The sequence below is a fragment of the Xyrauchen texanus genome, chromosome 5, assembly GCF_025860055.1.
Source record: "Xyrauchen texanus isolate HMW12.3.18 chromosome 5, RBS_HiC_50CHRs, whole genome shotgun sequence".
Taxonomy (NCBI): Eukaryota; Metazoa; Chordata; class Actinopteri; order Cypriniformes; family Catostomidae; genus Xyrauchen; species Xyrauchen texanus.
The window spans coordinates 42,925,545-42,944,330 of record NC_068280.1 but is presented as its reverse complement, the minus strand read 5'-3'; the positions used below and the strand labels follow the sequence as shown (position 1 = coordinate 42,944,330).

Genomic DNA, 18,786 nt, shown 5'->3' with positions numbered 1-18,786 from the left:
ATTGAGCCACAGAGACGGTGTTTACAGTTTTCAAGAAAATTAACCTTACTAGTTGTCTCTGCATATTAAAATGGGATACAAGAAAGTATTTTAACACAGTAAAAGTTACACGCTTCAGCTTTAACACTGTTTTTCCTTTCAACAACATTCCAAGAAATACTTCTTGACATATGATTCATTTCTAAACTGCACTTGATTTCACCAAAAATGAAAATACAAGTATTAAAGCATAAAAGTAATCGATATGACCCCCGTTTTTAATCCATGTCTTCTGAAGCGATACAATCGATTTTGGGTGAGAACATAGCAAAATATAACTTTTTTCACTATAAACCTTGACATCAACCATCTCCTTGGTGATCATGATTTCAAGCTCGATTACATTTCCTAGCACCATCAAGTGCTCTCCCCATGCATCAAATACTAGGAAGTGTAATCAAACTTGAGATCATGATCGTGCCTTGAGACTGAAATGGAAAGTGAAAAAAGTTATAATTTGGTCTGTTCTCACCCAAAATCGATTGGATCGCTTCAGAAGACATGGATTAAACCACAGGAGTCGTATGAATTACTTTTATGCTGCCTTTATGTGCTTTTTGGAGCTTCCCATTTTTGGCACCATTTGCTTGCATTGTGTGGACCTACAGAGCTGAAATATTCTTCTAAACATCTTTGTTTTTGTGTTATACAGAAGAAAGAAAGTCATAGACATCTGGGATGGCATGTAAATGATGAGAGAATTAAATTTTTTGGGTGAACTATTCCTTTAATAAAACATTATGTAAAAATTGTATGGAAATGTATTAAATGGGTAAAGTCATTCTTTAAATAAATGAAACTTTTGCAAGCATCATCTAAAATATTATGCATGTTTACTCTAAAATATACAGTATGAAGTAAACATGTTGCTTCTGTCCTTATAATATTTTTAAATTGCAGTGTGTCGCTGTGACGTAGTGATTGCGTCACAGAAACCCAGTAGCATCATGTCCTCAGATGCCCATCTGTCCTTAAGGTACTGGCAAAGGTACAAACAGTCCATCTCCAATTAATATACCCTCATGTGGTCAGAACTGTGATGCAGTTTGTAGTGCTCACAATAAAAACTGCAGGCTCCTGGGGGTGCAGGTTTGAGTCTGGCCTGCATCATGTCCTGACACCATTCTTCTTTTCACTCCCTCAACTTTTTTAATTCACTATCTTGTACATAAAGGCTAAAAAGCCACAAAATAAAATACATCAATTAATAAATAACAAAAGAATATGTTTTAAAAAGATATTATAAAATAACAAAAATAATGATTTTATAAAAAAATTATAATAAATATAGAATTATTTATTTATTATTGCGTAATAAATAATATATATTAGCCATTATATATAATGTGTGTGTGTATATATATATATATATATATATATATATATATATATATATATATATATATATATATATACATTTTTAATCAATTTGACAATAAATGCATGCATTTATCAATTAATTGAATTTTTCAGAGAGAATGTTTTATTAAGGAGGATACAGTTAGACGATAGCCTTTAACTGTCACACAAACATTATTGAGCCCATAGTGGCAGTATGAGGCGAAATCTGTTGGCTGCAGTAACCAGACAAGTGTGTTATTTGACTCCATGGCAACATTTACAGTTTCCTCGCGCCAGCACGCGCTGTGACCGTTAAAAGTGGCGCAAACGCTCATAACTTTATCCTTCATTTGCTTTAACCAGAACACTCGCACTTAAATATCAGCCGCGTAAATGTGTGGACGACTATGCATTTGTACGAATACTGAAAAAGTTTATGTTAGTTGCACTGTAGTTGTGGTTGAAACAGTCCTTGAGATGCAATAACGCGTCGGACTGGGGTCGTTTCAGACCTCAACGGCTTTTGTCACCGTTAACAACAGCCCGCTCGTGACTACAGTTCATCCACATGGGACAGCGCACAGTCCTTCCTCAGAATGAGATTACAGCAATCAACAAGATTAACTGATTTCCGTTAAATCGCTAGTATATTCTGGGGCGGCATTACGAGGCTTCTCGTGGCTTATATAAGGAATTTACGCGGGAGGAATAATATATCAGGGGGAAAAATGAAGGATTTGCCGGAAGATTGGAAGGACTACCAACTCACGGTAGGGTTTTTGACACGCTTTGATCTTTTTCTACCACAATTCATTCAACAGTAGCCCCAGGCTTGAACACCTGTCACTTCGCGGAGATTACTGTGGGAAATGTGTGCGCTATTTTAAGAATAGCATATTTATGTGGCTCATGTGGAACGGAAGGGGGAATTGTTTTGAATGTCCCTAAAAAATGACAACTGTATAATAACGGCCTAGCTGACATAAGCTTTTGCTAATTTTCTCAGGGTAGGTTTATTTTGTTATAAAAAAAAATTCCGTATATGCACATTCCTTAAAATCTTGGCTAGAAAAAAGCTGTCGTACATTGCAACAGTTATTGCTCAGGAAAAAAAAAGATACTGTTCAGTCAACCAATGTTCAATACTCAATGATGGTGGAGCATGTTGTTGTTGATACACTATATGGGGTAAATCGTCACTATGGGAACTTGCTGTTTAGAATATTATTTTTAAATACAAATTGAATTGCTAAAAAATTATATATTTGATAAGCAAAACAATTCATGAAATAACAAGAATAGAAAATGTAACAAAAATATCAAACCATTACATACTCTGGTCTTTTGAGACCCGGCACTTATATCTATCACAAATGGATCTACAAAATGCCAAGATAGTGTCAGATCTTCAAAACATTTTCAAGACAATTACAAAATAATAGAATATAATATATTCTCATATATTTTGACATTTTATATTTCCTATATCAAAGAGATGATGCAACAAATACTGAACAGGATTCATTACTTCTACACTGAAATTTCATGACTGTCAAACACATTGAAATACACATAAACTACACAAAATCTGGATTAAACGACACATATGTGTTTTCTCAGGGACTTTTTGGAGTCTAAATTGATGCACATCTTCCATAATTTCAGTAGTACACACAAATGACACTAGTCTTATCATACTGTTCATGTGTTACACTTGCTATAGTTTAATTAGCACATTAACACATTAACAATCTGTTTAAACAACTTTGCATTATGCACCTGTAATAGGAGGTGAAGGTGGAATTATTTACAGTTATGTTACAAGATTATGTGCATTAATTTAAGGTTGCGCTGCGCATTCGACCGCTGAATGATGCCGAGAACGAGGAGGGAGCAACCATAGTGGCGCATAAGTTTGACCATCAGGTAAGCTATGAAAACATCAAACTTAGGCTCATTACCCACATTATGTATTAAAAACCAATGCTGGCTGAATTCATAGTTTTATGTTTTGCATGTTTAAAATAAATATAGATTCTTGTACTGTAAGTAACATTCAAAAAACCTTATTAGGAGTTTCTTGCAGACTTGCTGACTTGTGATAGTGGATGATGGTCTAAAGACTTAATCTTCCCTTACATTTGCAGTAAATCCTGTTTACACTCAGTTAATAAGGTTTACTGTCATCTTTGCTTATGCTTGATAAGATGTTGCATATAAAAAATTTTAAAAAAAGAACTTATAAGGCAAAGAAACTTGCTGCATATATCAGATATGTTCTGATCTGTTCCTAACTGGCTCTTACTCGATATATATATTCAGTTAAAAATATTTCCTAAAATTTCCATAATGGCACACTTGAAAACAGTGGGCATGGACATGTTTCCCAATTAAGCAAGTTACAGAAAGCATGGACGAGCCAGTCTCAACCCAGTTCATAATATCAATTTGTAGTAATTCTGCAGTGAGTTAAAGGGCACCTATTATGGCATTTAAAATGTTCCTAATATTGTTTTGGGAGTCCCCAACAACAGTTTTTCATGCATGCAATGACAAAAAACACTTTTGTTGTCTTATAATATGCATTTATGTTTACCTGATTTGCTCACCGACTCCCAAATGATTCGTTCAATGACTTGTTTTTCCAAACCCCTCCTTTGCGTGACGCTAATCTGCGGTGATTGGTCTGATGACTCAGTCAGTTGTGATTGGTATAATCTGTGCAGAGATTTTCGGAAACGGAACGCCCATCACGATTAATGGATTATGGCTTGTTAAGTGTTGAAAATTAGATCATAGCCCAAAGTTCGGTGGTAAACACCCAATCAGTTATTGTTTGCGTTAGCCCAACGCATAAACATATTGATAAAGCACTGCATTACTACAAGTTATTGCTATATTCTTTATGACAATTCCAATAACATCGACAAACATTTCACATATTTCCAAAAAAATTGACATTGGAGACCTAGAAGCTGCGCTGAGCGTAACTTACACAACACACACAAATACTTATTAAGCATGCTAAAAAACACATTAAAGCAACAATTATTAATAATACTTACAGTTGTGATTCTTCGGAGGAAGCTGATCCAAATAAACTTGGTACTGAACCTTCCTTCAGTATCAACCGGCTCGTGAATCCACACTTGAAAGCATTCATGTTCACAAAGCAATCGTCATTAAAATGACGCGAACACAGCACAAGGTTCGGGCTATACTTGTGTGGTAAAGTTGTAAATACAAACTCTAACCACTGATTCTTCACATGCTCGTCCCTGGGCAGTGAAAAAAAGGTCGCTTTTGATACGCATTGAGAACACAGCGTCTTGTTGTCGACATGATGTTTTCAAGTTTTCCCTGGTGTCTGCGCGCAATGAGTGGGTGCGGCCAATTTGATAATTTTTCGCCTTGACGTCACAACGAAAAGGAAAATGACTCATTGGAAAAACGATTCATTAAATTGACTCAGATTCGACTCCTACTTTTGAGAGACAATAACTTTTTTTACGGTGAACTTTCATATATAAAACTTTGCAGGATGTTTTTGTTCACTTAAATCTATTTTACACACTACATGAAAGGTAATTTTCAAAATTCCATAATAGGTGCCCTTTAATATCAAAACATTGCAGAGTTGATCTACTCTACTAATAGCTGGAGTCAATCCACTTTACTAATTAACGTCTTTAGATGGTGGTGTTAATGGACCCCTGTGAGGACCCTGACGATGTCCTGAGGGCCAACCGCTCACGTGAAAAAACATACATGTTTGATGTGGCATTCGACTATTCTGCAACCCAGGTGTGTAGTTTATCTGCACCTCCGAACTAAAGCATTACAATGTTTTATAGTTCATGAGATGATTGCTCATTGACATCGTAGAGTACATGTTCATTTTGCATTTTTGGAGCAATTCTTGAAAGAAAGATAATCATCTGTTTTCACAATGTTAAATGTTGTTATATTAAGTTGTTGGAAATGGTTAAGTAATATTTAGCATGATCACAATTGAGCGCAACAGCTCGATTCTCCCATTTGTTTTTTTATTGATTTTTAATGGTAACTTAAATAAACCTTTAAACACATACCATGAGCTCTGAGGTTGTTAATCAATGGTTTATACTTCTGTTGAAGGCATCAGTCTGCCTTATTTCATGCTATATACTTAATCAACAACTTGTTTGGTTGGAAATATAGTTTATTCCCTTATTTAAGACGTTATGGACACAGTCTTTTACATTTCGCTTTGTCTGATTTTCTAATAATTTTTTGGTTCCAATAAATGTTTGTAATGTTGTGATTCACTTTGGGGCTGGTTGGTTTGGTTCATGGCTTAGAACTCTTTAATCAATTTATTTTTTAAACCTTTTGGACAAAATTAATTGGAACAATACTTCCTGAACCAAGACAGCTGAAAACGTGACTGGGTACAAGTCGTGCTTAATTCCAAAAATCTATATTGCTTCCTTTTTCTTTGTTTTAGGAGGATGTTTATGTGGCAACAACAAAAAATCTTATTGATGGTGTTATCGCAGGTTACAATGCCACAGTCTTTGCATATGGACCCACAGGTAATGTTGGCATACAGTAGGAGTTTTTAGGTATTAAGATTATAATATATTTCAATATACATGTACATGAGATTTCAAAATTTAGAATGAAGTATTTTACCTTATTAAAGTGATATCTTGTTTGCTTAAACGTTACCACATATTTAAAATTCCTTTCACATTGCAAGTTTAGCACAGTGAAGAAGCATAATATTTATGTATTGTATTTATGTATTGAAGCATGTATTTAATATATTTTGTATTATATATTTTTCAAACTTGTGACAATTACATTTTTTCTTCTTTTTCACTCCTTTTTTTAGGTGCAGGGAAGACATACACTATGTTAGGGTTAAATTCTGAGCCTGGCATTTACATTCGAACACTCAATGATCTATATAGAACCATTGAGAACAGCACTGAGGATTTGGATTGTAATGTTTCTATGTCATATATTGAGGTTATATTATGATTCTTTCTTAATCTTACAGTATTATAAAATTACAATAAATCCATTCTTGATCTTTTGATGTGAACAGTCAGTAAACAGGTTGTACCATACTGTAACTTAGCCTGTGTTTTAAAAATATTAAGTCACAATTTGGTTATTGTGTTACAGCTTCCAAATAATATGCTGGTCACTTTATTATGCTTAAATTAAAATTTTATAAAAGTTTTGCAAACATTGTCTGACTTTACAAAATGGTGTGCATTCTGAAAAGGCAAAACATGAATTATTGTTTTTGCAGATCTATAATGAGATGATCAGAGATCTGTTAAATCCATCCTCTGGATACCTGGAATTGCGTGAGGATGCTAAAGGAGAAATACGAATTGCTGGCATCACTGAATTCTCTACAAGTAATGCAAAAGAGGTAAAGTAAATAAAAATATTTGTAAAATTACAACATAAATATTATAATTACAGCATAAATTAAACATTAATTTAACATTAATTTTAATATTATGGATAAACTGTATGGCTCTTCTCATTGAAAGGTGGAACTTCTTTTCTCACAATTCTTTCCCATTGATTTTTCAAGAAGTGGCCTGCCCTCTCCTTACACTGTCCCCGACAAAGGATGGTGTCTTTCTGAACATTCTGTTTGCCTGTGATTTTAGATAATGGCTCTTTTGACCAAAGGAAATAAACAGAGGACTCAGGAATCAACCGCTGCAAACAAGACGTCATCTCGTTCTCATGCGATACTTCAGGTCAGTACAAGGCACACTATCAGGGCTCAACATTAAGCATTTTCATGTGCTTGTCCTTCAGACAATTAAATTGATCATTCACTTGTCCGAATAAAAAAGTTACTTGTCCGGAGACAAAAACAAAAGAAAGAAAGAAAAAAAAGAAAAGCCTCCATCATCATCATCTAATAGTGACCATCACAGTCACTATTCACTATCACTGCTTTTTCTTTCTCCATAAAATAAAAGTAGATTGAGACTTAAACTAACATTCTCCTTAACATCTCCTTTTGAGTTCCACGGACGATAGAAAGTCAGATGGGTTTGTACAAACAAATTTATGTACGAACACCATGTACAAGTAAATTTTTCATAATAGGTCCCTTTAAGCATTTCTCTTCACTCTACAGATTTGAGTATTATTACACAAAGCCTTTCTTGCTGTTTTATGAGGGAGTGCCATGATGTGACGAGACAAAATAGGATCTCTCCAATGTTGCACGCTTGCAATGAAGACAGCTTTGTTGATTATAAACAGGAGCAATAGTTTTAATCGCATCGCTCGCTTATAGAGACGTGGTACAACACCATTCGCATGGCCAATTAACATGATTATACCCATTTATATATGTAAAATCTAAAGTTCAGTAGATACATGCTTCCCCACTGCTCGCACTCACAAGCTGCTGAACTGCACCACGAGTAAAGATGAGAGGGAGAGAGGCCAACGTGATGAGGGAATTCCCCCCATTTTGAAAGTGAAACATGCAGGAATTATTAAAATTCCTGCAATCCTGCGCTATTGAACTAACATTTGTTATTTATATTTTAATCAGGCTACTTTTCTAGTCAGACAAGTAAAATTCTCTTTAACTTGCTCGTTCAAAATTTCCACTTGTCCTGGACAAGCGTTAATGTCGAGCCCTGACACCTCAAATTGGCACACTGTGGTCTGAGTGTGTGTATCTCTGTGCTCTATAGGTGACCGTCAAGCAAAAGAGTCGTGTAAAGGATATCAACGAGGAGGTCAGAGTGGGAAAATTATTCATGGTAGACTTGGCAGGAACTGAACGAGCATCACAGGTGTGTGTAGAAGTGGAAACAAAAGATCGATAGTCCAGCACCCTTTGTCATCTGTCAACCAAATGAATATTTAAATCTTTGTGTCCTTCATTATTCATATGCATATAATGAGAGACTGGTGAAGGGATTGGAGCAGCTCATAAGGCAACTAACACCTTGCCCTTCATTAGGTAAAATGTTCACATGCACATTCTATAAACTTTTCTTCATTTTTTCATGCTTTTCTTCCTCTCAGACACAAAACAGAGGAAAGAGAATGAAAGAAGGTGCACATATTAACCGCTCTCTGTTAGCACTGGCCAATTGCATCAATGCCTTGAGCGAGAAGGGTGGAAAAGGTGCTCAGTTTGTCAATTACAGAGACAGCAAACTCACCCGACTTCTTAAGGTGAGCGAAACCAGTCAGGCTAAAACATTTACAGTAAACGTTTTGATTAAACCACCTGCAAAAAACAACAACAAAACAAAATATAGGAGAAACATCAAATTTGAGCCGTTATTCACAGATAATGTTCCCCTCCGCCAGAGCTCACAAATCATATTTGAACTTGCGTTGTATAACAAAATGGCACCTTTGGATGTGTTAGGCCATGTTTGGTGTCATTTAATTATGAAAACGTGCTTAAAAACGCAACCACAAATGAGATTTTAGAGCTAAGGCAGAGGGGTACATTATCAGTGAAGAACAACATTTTTAATTTCCAACAAAGCTATCATATGGCAATTACTATCCACTTTTTTTGTATGAAAAACACAAGCTTAGACATTTTACCTTACTTCTCCTTTTGTACTGAGACTCAATTGCAGTAAGTTCTGGTGTGAATTTCAGGATGCTTTAGGTGGAAATAGTCGCACAGTCATGATTACCCATATCAGTCCTGCCAGCTCCAACTTTGAAGAGTCCAGAAACACACTGGTTTATGCTGACAAAGCCAAAAATATAAGAACCAAGGTAAACACACACACTTAATCGTGTTTGTCTGTATAATCGACATCAACCACAGCTTATACACAATACAGAATTATATTGAAAATCTGTACTTATTATATATATAAATGATACATGAACATTAAATCACCTTAATTTCCTGTCTTTGATTGCCCCATTGTGTTTATCAGAATTGTCTTAAGGCCCCGATTTACTTCCAGCGAAGTTCTTCTTTGTTCAGGGGTAAAAAGAATTTCAAAACATCCGAGCAACAGTATATTGTTTGCGAACATTCAGACACCCTGAATGTCTCTTTTCCTTCCATCAAAGACATTAACACAAAACGCTGCATCCGCAAAACAACCAGCATTGTGGATGATCCCACATACCCCTCACACAAACTCTTCACACTCCTGCCATCTGGTAAGAGGTACCAAAGCATTTGGGCCCTCACGGCCAGACTGTGTAACAGCTTCTTCCCCCAAGCCATCAGACTCCTCAATACTCAGAGACTGGACTGGCACACACACACACACACACACACACACACACACACACACACACCTGTACACCATCCAACTTTTCATCCAACATGTCCAGAGTTGCACTTTAATTCATTGTCACTTTATACCTGGCTGCTACCTCAATAACTGCTATGTCCATAGAACACTATTTCATAGTATGTTATTTTTACATTTGGCATTTTTAGAAAGTGTCATCTTTTTGCATTGCACTGTCTCTTACTGTGCCTATTGTCCTGTTCCTTTAGTAATTTATTGTACTGTCCCATTCTTTTTTGCACACGTTTGCACATGCACTTTATGTAGAAATGTTATTTAGTCTGTGTAGTCTCATGTGGTTCTGTGTTTGTCCTACAGTATGTTGTTTTTATGTAGCACCATGGTCCTGGAGGAACGTTGTCAAGTTTCGCTGTGTACTGTACTAACTGTATATGGTTGAACGACAATAAAAACCACTTGACTTGATTTGACCACCACACCGCTGTAGGCGGCGTTTAGAAGTACATTTAAAAATGAGGACACTCAGTAAAACCTTAACTAATGTGCAATGAATATGTGTTATGAATTACTGTATGCCTCATTCTATGAGTAGAATTCACACTAGATTAGTAAAAGATGCTTTTTTAACCACTCGATGATAATTTTAAGTAATATATATGCAGTAGAAAATGCGCAATTTGTCTTGTTTACATGCTGAATTCATGACGTTAATGCGCTAACACGCTATACGCGGTGATAATATTCGCCGATTTTACTCTGTTATTGTAATTTATGTGGAAATTTTTACAACTGCAAAGATTGGTGTATAAAAGAGATTTAATTGGAAGTATACAGACAAAAGACTGATGATAAGTGGAGCATAATCTACTATGGGCAGGTGTGTGAATGGCTTTCACTTCAGAAAGCACAAAAATTGATGACATGTTCTTGGAAAATGTCTCTACATGAAAGATCGTATAGATGTAGTTAAATTTGCGCCAGCTTGCATACAACTGCATGCCATTGTATTCATTTTGACTCATCTTTACTGACTGAACTGAAATTAGCTGTCGGCCTAAAAGTAGGTTGCGCTCCAGATCACACCTATCGATGACATGGGCCAATTGCCGTAAGAAGGTGTTTAGCAGCCATTAAGACCTTTTTCTTAAAGTTCGCCCAGGTGAGCTGTTACGAATCACTGCAAATGTATTTTCTTTATGGCTAGATTTTGTACTAAATTACATCACACCCATTCGTTCCTCGATTTTGTATGAGGTGCATTGGGGCCATTAATAATTTAATTGTGATACAGCCCAAGTCCTCTCTAGCTGTATGATTTTAAACTCTTCCAGGTGAAGCGTAATTTGATGAATGTTTCCTATCACCTGGCCCAATACACCAGCATCATTGCTGATCTGCGAAGTGAGATTGACCGACTTCGTGCAAAGATTGACCAACAAAGTCAAGAGCAAAAGAAAGAAGATAAAGCAGACATTCAGGACATTCAAGGTGTGTCTTAACTTTGTATGAGTATGGGAAAGTGTATATTTTAGGTGCTGTGACTGGATGTAATTTCTAACCACAATGCAGTTCAGTGAAGTTGTCCTGCTGTGTGACAAATTAATTTTTAAATGTCCAAATTTTCCATGTAGTTTTTCAATTTATTTGAGGTCATAATAACAGCATGTATAATAATTACAAAAGAACATCATCTCTGTGTGTGATGTTGTTTGTAGTGGAGGTGCAGCAGTACAGTCGTGGTGAGATGGCTTTACTGCGGGAGCAGCTCCTGTCTGCTTTCAGAGAGCAGATGGAGATCAGGCGCAGCCTGATGGAGCTGGAGAACTGTAACATGGAACTCCATATAGACACTTCCAGACATCTGCTTACCATCTCAGAGTAAATACAAGCTCAAACACACATGACAAAAAGAGTCCAACTGAAAAAGTACACTACCAGTCACAAATTTGGACAGACCTGCTTATTATGTTTACATTTTTACACATTGTAGAATCATTTTTCAGAGTTTTGCTTTGTGTTATGTGTTATGAAATTCAAATGTAGGCACTATTTATATTTGTTTTCTAAATTAATTGGTCTTTTCATCTTTATCCTCTTCACGCATCCCCTCTCTTTTCTGGTAAGTTGGGAGCAGGATCGAGCTCGTTGTGCTCAGCGAAGGAGAGACAGAGGTAAAGATGACGAGCAGGAGAGCGGAACAGAGGAACCGCAGTATGTTGCAGCCGCTCGTGAGGGGATCGGCCCCCTGCTGGCTGAACAGAGAAAGACAATGGCACTGAAAGTAATCTAACAGCAGATTAGTCACTTCATTCCTCAATCCCTCAAATGACAGCAAGGCATCACTTTGAATATTGCGCCCCTGTACAGGGTTAGGGTTAGCTTCTAGGGTCAGTGGATGTTAACAAGATTGTGTTTAGAATTAAGATGCACATCTGTACAGTTTTTGTATGTGTGTGTCCATATGAATGAGCGCAATAGCACAAGAACACTCAAAGGAGTTTATGAAAGCACGCATTTGGTGAAATTTAAAATGCAAATGCACATTCTGTGTGCATTTGCCTTACCTAGTTGTAAATGTAGTGATTGCTCTCTTGAATATCAGGACATTAATAAAGAGTGTTTTTACGTGCGTATTTAGAGACTAAGAACTTTTAGCTTGAGCCACCTTAAAAAACCTACTGTTAGAGCTGAGCCTCACTTTAAATCAGCTGTGTCATACACAAGTCCAATTTAACCTGCTTTGCATCTGCTGCTCGTGGTCTCGCATAAAAAGCCAAATTCAAAATCCCTTTTCTTCTTAAACTGGACCAGTGAGAGACACTGTCACAGTTAATCTCAGTTTATTTTTCCCCACTCACAACAATACAGACAATATGGATGATGGACAGATCCAAGAAAAACTTAGGAAGGTATGATTTTGCCATTTGTTCATAAGTATCTACTGTAGCTATTCATAAGATGAATGGATGGATGGACAGACAGATCACTAATAATACACTTGATAAAAAAAGTTCAAATGTTACATCTGTGGGGTGTAATTTATAAGGCACATCTTTAAATATTACTGAAACTAAAACTAAAATTTGCATGCTTTTAACACTATGCACTTTAAAAAATATATTTAAAAATAAACTATTGTTGTCCCTTTTGGTTTTCTGTAGTTCAATGAGTGTTTTAAGTTAGAATACTTATTGAGATGTACAGTTTCAGTAGCTCTTGTGGCTAGTTGTCATACATGCAATACATGCTTCTAGATGTCTTACCTCTTTGACATCCTCTATTTTTATATATTTATTTATTTATTAAAGGAATATTCATGGTTCAATAGTTAAACTCAACTGACAGCATTTGTGGCATAATATTGATTATCACAAAAAAATTATTCTGACTTGCCACACCTATCCTTTAAAATAAGCAAAAATCTGGCTTCCAGTGAGGCACCTGCAATGGGAGTGAATATGGGGCCAATTCCTAAATGCTAAAATACTCATTGTTTCAAAAGTATAGCAACAAGACATAACAATATGCATGTTAATGTGATTTTAGTGATACAATCGCTTACTAACCTTTTCTGTGTAATGTTATTTCCAATTTTACAACTTTGTTGCCATGATGATGTAATGTCAACAAACACTACAACCCTAAAACGACTGCAAAAATTTTAATTTAAACAACTTTACAGCTCTACTAATACATTAGTTTTAACAGAAGAATTAATGTAACTGCTTTTATAAAATTGTAAGCTTCACATTTCTGCCTTTTAAACCCTCCAAAAATTGGCTCCATTCACACCCAGATTTATACTTTTTTGAAAGAAAAGGAGATATTAGTGAATTATTTTATTTATTTTTTATGGTAGTCAATATTATGTCACAAATGTTGTTGATTGAGCTTAACTTGTATTGAACCCAGAATATTCCTTTAAGTTAGTTTTGTTTAGATAGCAGGCTGTAAATAGGCTAAAATAGGTGCTTATGAGAAAAAAATAATTGCCAAGTTTGCGAGGTTCATGGCATCGTGTCTTAATAAAAGAGTTTTGCAAAAAACGCAAATGTCCTGGCTCGTGACTTAAAGTTTGCAAAATAATCGAGCACATCTGTATATTATTCATTGTTTTCAGGGTTATACATCTTAACATTTGGTACTTACTGCATCTGGATGAACCAAATCTCAACACAGTTTCTAATATCTAATACCAAGATAGAATTTTGACACTACAGACTCCATTGACAGAGCCGTAATTGCAAGTGCTCTTCCTACATGAGTGCTGCAAAGCAGCTGCTCAACAAGACAACGCGTGGGTTCTGAATTGAGTCAGTAATTGGCATTATCGAAACTGTGTAGAAAGACATTAATGGACATATAATACTTAATATTAAAAAATATATTTATATTTATTATCAACTTGACACTGAAGCACTGGTAATTTTGACATTTGTACAAAATTATAAAAACATTCTAGGCTTTACTGGAAACATAAACTCCAGTTTTCTATCCCTAGTGCCGCCTATGCCCCTGTAGATAATGTTACATGTCCTACTTGGGTAAATCACGTTAAGCATTCCACACAGGTAACCCACATTTACAAAGTTTCCTTGTTGATTTATTTTCTCAGCATGAACTAGAGGAAAAATTATTGAACATGAAACTGAAGTCATCTAAGATCGAGGAGTTGCTGCCTAAACGGATCAGTAATGATGAACAAAGAGAGATTCTGATGCTGCTTTGTAAAGTCCACGAACTGGAGCTTGAAAAAACTGAAATCCAGTCAGCCATGCTCTGCAAGGATAACACCCTCAGAACTAAAGACTTCATCATTCAGCGCCATGAGCAGCAACGGACACTCTGTGATGACATCATACAGCAGCAAAAGGCCCTAATTGAAGGTGTGGATCACTGATCTGTCTATTTTGGGGAGGTGAAAAGAAATTGGGCAAATGGGTGATTGTAATTGTATCTGGCATGTGTGTAAGGGAGACCGGGCCTAGTTGTCCTACATTTTACTCTAATAAGTATTTCTCAGAGAAGGTTTATTTTTTTGTATTTAATTTTGTATAGGTACATACATTAAAGCCTTAGCTACAAAAAGGCTATTCAATATTTCCACCATTATTGCCCAGGAAAAAACATCTACAGCTAGCTCTGGTCTCCCTTATTTGACATTCTTTATTTATTTTTTATTCTTGATTATTTGTATTCTATATTCTGTCCACAGGACAAGGATTATGTGTCCCTGAGGAATTACAAGAGCTATATTCACTGTACTTTAGTGAACTGAGTGATGGAAGCATCGACCAAATAGTCAACCTTCCTACTTTCACCACAAACCACAGAGCTGTAAGACACATTATTTTTATTTTTGTTACTTTGTCTTCCTAATTCCTTCTCTTTCAACAATCTCTCTTTTGCTTTTGGTGATTTTATTATTTCTCTATTTTCACAGAATAGCTCCATTATGATTATGGCCAGGCAACTGAGACTTGATGATGTCATCTCAGATTTAAACTTTTGTCAAGAGGTGAAAATACAGGGACAAAACACAAAGTTCAGTCCTTTAGATAAACATCCCCCTTATTCCTCTTCATCTGGACTAGACTATGACAGGTAAACTAATGAAATGAGAAAAGAAAACTGTTATGTTTTTTAGAGACTAACAATAGACATGTTTCCGTCTTGTTTGTATCGCATATCACCTTTGTTGTGAAAGTGACAGTAACAGAGTCTTCAAATCATCATTTAAAATTCAACCATGGAGACAGCACCACTTATCTTCTAGCACACCCTCTGCCATGAAGGTAAAGATACAGAATTAAGTAAACACTGAGTTGTCTTGACACTGTGAGATTTATCTCATCATCTATTAGATACTGCTGATTGTTAGACTATACATTGGTGTTTTGGATTCGTACAGCATAGATGATGCTATAAATTCAGTTGCATATAGTACAATGTGTTGCTGAATGTCTTTTAGCAGGAATGTGCTGTTGAGGAATCTGCCCCCATATGTCTTGCTGAACCTGTAAGTCCAGACACTCTGAGGGAAATTGTTAGTGACACCAAAAGTATCTTGGTCATCGCAGAGAAACGCCGCTCCCACCTTCGAGTAAAGGAGTCCAGCTCCAAGCTGGCCAGTGTGACTTTGGCCACAGGGCTCAAGTCTTCATTGAGCATGGACAGTCTAGGGTCTACTTTGGCAGATGAGACTTCTGAGGTCAAAAGAAGCCTGCCAAGACATGGAAGAAGCTCTCAATCAAACCAGGACCCAAAGAGAAAACAGGGCAGGGTGGAGTCGCCTGATAGACTCCAACGCAAAAAGCGCTCAAGATCTTTTGAAGCGAGCAAAAAGGTACCATCTCTGTGTACTTCTGTCTGTGTTGCTAGTTCTAGATTTTTCATTGACTTTGGATTTTTATAAATATGAACATTAGTTCTGTCAGTTTAATAGCAAATAGATATTAGCACATAAATATTTATAGTTAATTGCAGGTTTTGAAAGTGCTGACATTTTTCTATATATTGTATATACTTATTTCCTTCTTAAGAAAGAAAACAAAACAATATGTAACAATATAATGCATTATAAAAAAAAAAATCAAACAAAGCAAATTCTATGTGGGAGGTTGACTAAATTGAAAGAATATGCAACCATAGGTTATATTAAATCTCTTAAACTCTCATCCTCCACAGACTGTGGCAATTTAATTGCTACAGCAATCGTGAAGCTGCATTAACGATTCGCGTTAGGCCTCAACGCCAGGTCAAGCACTGCTTTGAACTCCACAAGAAAAGCTCTTCCAAACAATGTCTCGTTCTGCAATTTCATGACAATTAATACTTGACATTATTAAAAATGCGCCTTACACGGGCAGAAAAGTACTTGATTTCTGTCTCAAGTCCCATCTGGGCTTGCTTTGTACAACAAATAACATTAAGAGGTCCTTTCCCCATCGTTTGATCACTGAAAGGCTGTTGTGTGTGTGTTTTGGAGTGTGCTTCAGTGTAATGGGTCCGGGTGGACACATCACAAAGGTTTCACCCTTTTCTGACCAGTGTTTATGCTGGTTTATGCTTTATAAACATTAAATACATTATTCACGATTAAGAAAAATGAACGTATTCAACTTTTTCAATTAATCTCATGCGTTACAGCATTAACTTTAACAGCTCTAATGAAAATATTAATTAAACCTGAATGGCAGATCCAAATCTCAAATCCTAATCTAAGGCCTTCTTCAGGCATCCTGCAAACACTGTATGTTAAGTTGTTTGTGGTCTAAACAGCTAAATAAATGAACTGCCTGACCAAAACTAAATTCACATACTCTAATATTTCATTGGACTGCCTTTAGCTTTGATTACGGCGCACATTTGTCGTGGCATTGTTTTGACAATCTTATGCAACGTCTCAACATTTATTTCCATCCAGAGTTGCATACAGTTTTGTATGCAACAAAATCAACATAATTTCAGTGTTTCTGTGTAAATAGATGGGATACACTTATAAATGTCAAGATTGCAACATTCATGAGGTTTTCCTACTTAATTTAAACCCAAACTTACTACTTTAACCCACTACTGCTTTGATTTTGCTGTAGCAGGTACAAAAACCAAGGCAAAACCCTTCTAGGTATCCAGCTTTGGAGAGCATCTCAGACAACTGTCTTGTTCGACCAGCACTGAACATAATCCGGCCACTGAACGGTAGTGCTCGGAATTGTCATACCTTTCGATGTAGTTATGAATAGTTTCAATTTTCCATCATATTTATTTTGTACTTCTTGTTTCATTTAAGGGTTAAATTGTGTTTATTGTAAGAGTGTTCTGATGTAAAAATAAATATTTCTTCATGTTTTGACTATTTGACCTTAGGTGAATTGCAGAAGTTGGAGATCAGGGGAACACCACCCAGTACCTTCCATCAAAAAAACACAGATGTCAAACAAGGACAACCCATTTTTAAACGAAGAGGTGAGTAGTATTGTCTCATATTTTGTTGTACAACTAAATCTTTACTTTGTTATTATGAATTGGCATTGGCAGGATTGTTGTTGATTGTTTATAAGTCCTACATAAGTTAACAAAACTGTTTATTTTAGGTCCAGCAGATGTTTCTTACACTAGCACTCTCCTACAGGAACCAGGCAATTTCAAGAAGCCTACCAATGAAAATGCAAGACAAAAAGGAATGACTGACGTCAACAGAAACAGTGAAGCACGGCAAAAATACAAACAAACTGTAAAAAAGTCATCCTGATAGAGAACAGATAGCAAAACTAAAAATTCTTAATGATGTTTTGTCTATTTTGATCATTTTGCATTAAAATGTTACTGCTGAGTTTGTTGTAAAGTGACATAATTTCATTACATTTTATTTCAGCATTTTATCAGATATGCATTCTAAGTCGAGAAACAACACTGGCTGCACCATGTGTGATAATGTTCACTTTGATAATGAAAAACCTATTTGCACTTTTATGAGGTTATACATTGAGTTTGGGTATAATTTTGTAATTTTGGCATAATTGTAAACCTTTTTACTTTCTAAACCTAATACTTACCAAATATGGTGTAGTATAAAATTGGTGAAATGTTCATGCTCTCTCCCACTCACTCACTCTTTGTGTGTAAGTCCTCCTTTCACTTTCACACAAAGCCCTTTCAAATCCTGCAAGAGGCCCCTCCCTCACATTGGTTTGGATATTTTTGTATCATACTGTAGGCCTACAGTACGCGAGTCTACCCTGTCAACCTCTTCTCCGCATGCCCGCTAAATGTGGGAAAATGGATTGAATGTCATCACAATCTTCAAATGAGAGTAGCCTACACTAAAGATAATAAAATGGAACTTGCATAGAATAAACTAAATGAACCAACTATTGTGTGATGAGCTTTGTGTCATCTGCACGCACTACAGTCATTTTAAACCATCCAGTAACATGCAACTATGTTTTGAAATAAAATACAACATGAAAATAATTAATAAAAATCACTCAAAATGATTTAGTCTGCTAATCGTTTGAAGCGTAATTTGTAAAATCGTCAGTTGCACTTTATTTTAAAGTATGTGTACTTTCAGTATACTTACATTGTACTTAACCAAGCAGTACTGAGTAATATTAGGTAACTA

General features: G+C 35.9%; 1 protein-coding gene across 1 annotated transcript; it reads left to right on the top strand.

The window, feature by feature from the left end:
- Positions 1 to 1,943: 1,943 nt before the first annotated feature.
- Positions 1,944 to 18,777, top strand: si:dkey-26i13.8 (kinesin-like protein KIF19). The gene is made up of 21 exons (XM_052127407.1): positions 1,944 to 2,150; positions 3,226 to 3,306; positions 5,074 to 5,184; positions 5,867 to 5,954; positions 6,257 to 6,393; positions 6,683 to 6,808; positions 7,056 to 7,148; positions 8,109 to 8,210; positions 8,446 to 8,598; positions 9,040 to 9,162; positions 10,991 to 11,147; positions 11,375 to 11,537; positions 11,784 to 11,940; positions 14,275 to 14,545; positions 14,875 to 14,996; positions 15,103 to 15,263; positions 15,367 to 15,454; positions 15,631 to 16,005; positions 17,255 to 17,360; positions 17,529 to 17,627; positions 17,756 to 18,777. Exons 1-21 carry the CDS (start codon positions 2,109 to 2,111, stop codon positions 17,911 to 17,913), a joined length of 2,913 nt encoding a protein of 970 aa, XP_051983367.1. The 5' UTR covers positions 1,944 to 2,108; the 3' UTR covers positions 17,914 to 18,777.
- The last annotated feature ends 9 nt before the right edge of the window (positions 18,778 to 18,786 follow it).

What these genes read in the sequence shown, in the direction of transcription:
- si:dkey-26i13.8 (XM_052127407.1), top strand. Translation starts at nt 2,109, where the DNA reads ATGAAGGATTTGCCGGAAGATTGGAAGGACTACCAACTCACG. An exon ending in CTTTTGAAGCGAGCAAAAAG is followed by an intron (nt 16,006 to 17,254) that starts GTACCATCTCTG and finishes ATTTTGCTGTAG; the next exon opens with CAGGTACAAAAACCAAGGCA. An exon ending in ACCCATTTTTAAACGAAGAG is followed by an intron (nt 17,628 to 17,755) that starts GTGAGTAGTATT and finishes TGTTTATTTTAG; the next exon opens with GTCCAGCAGATGTTTCTTAC.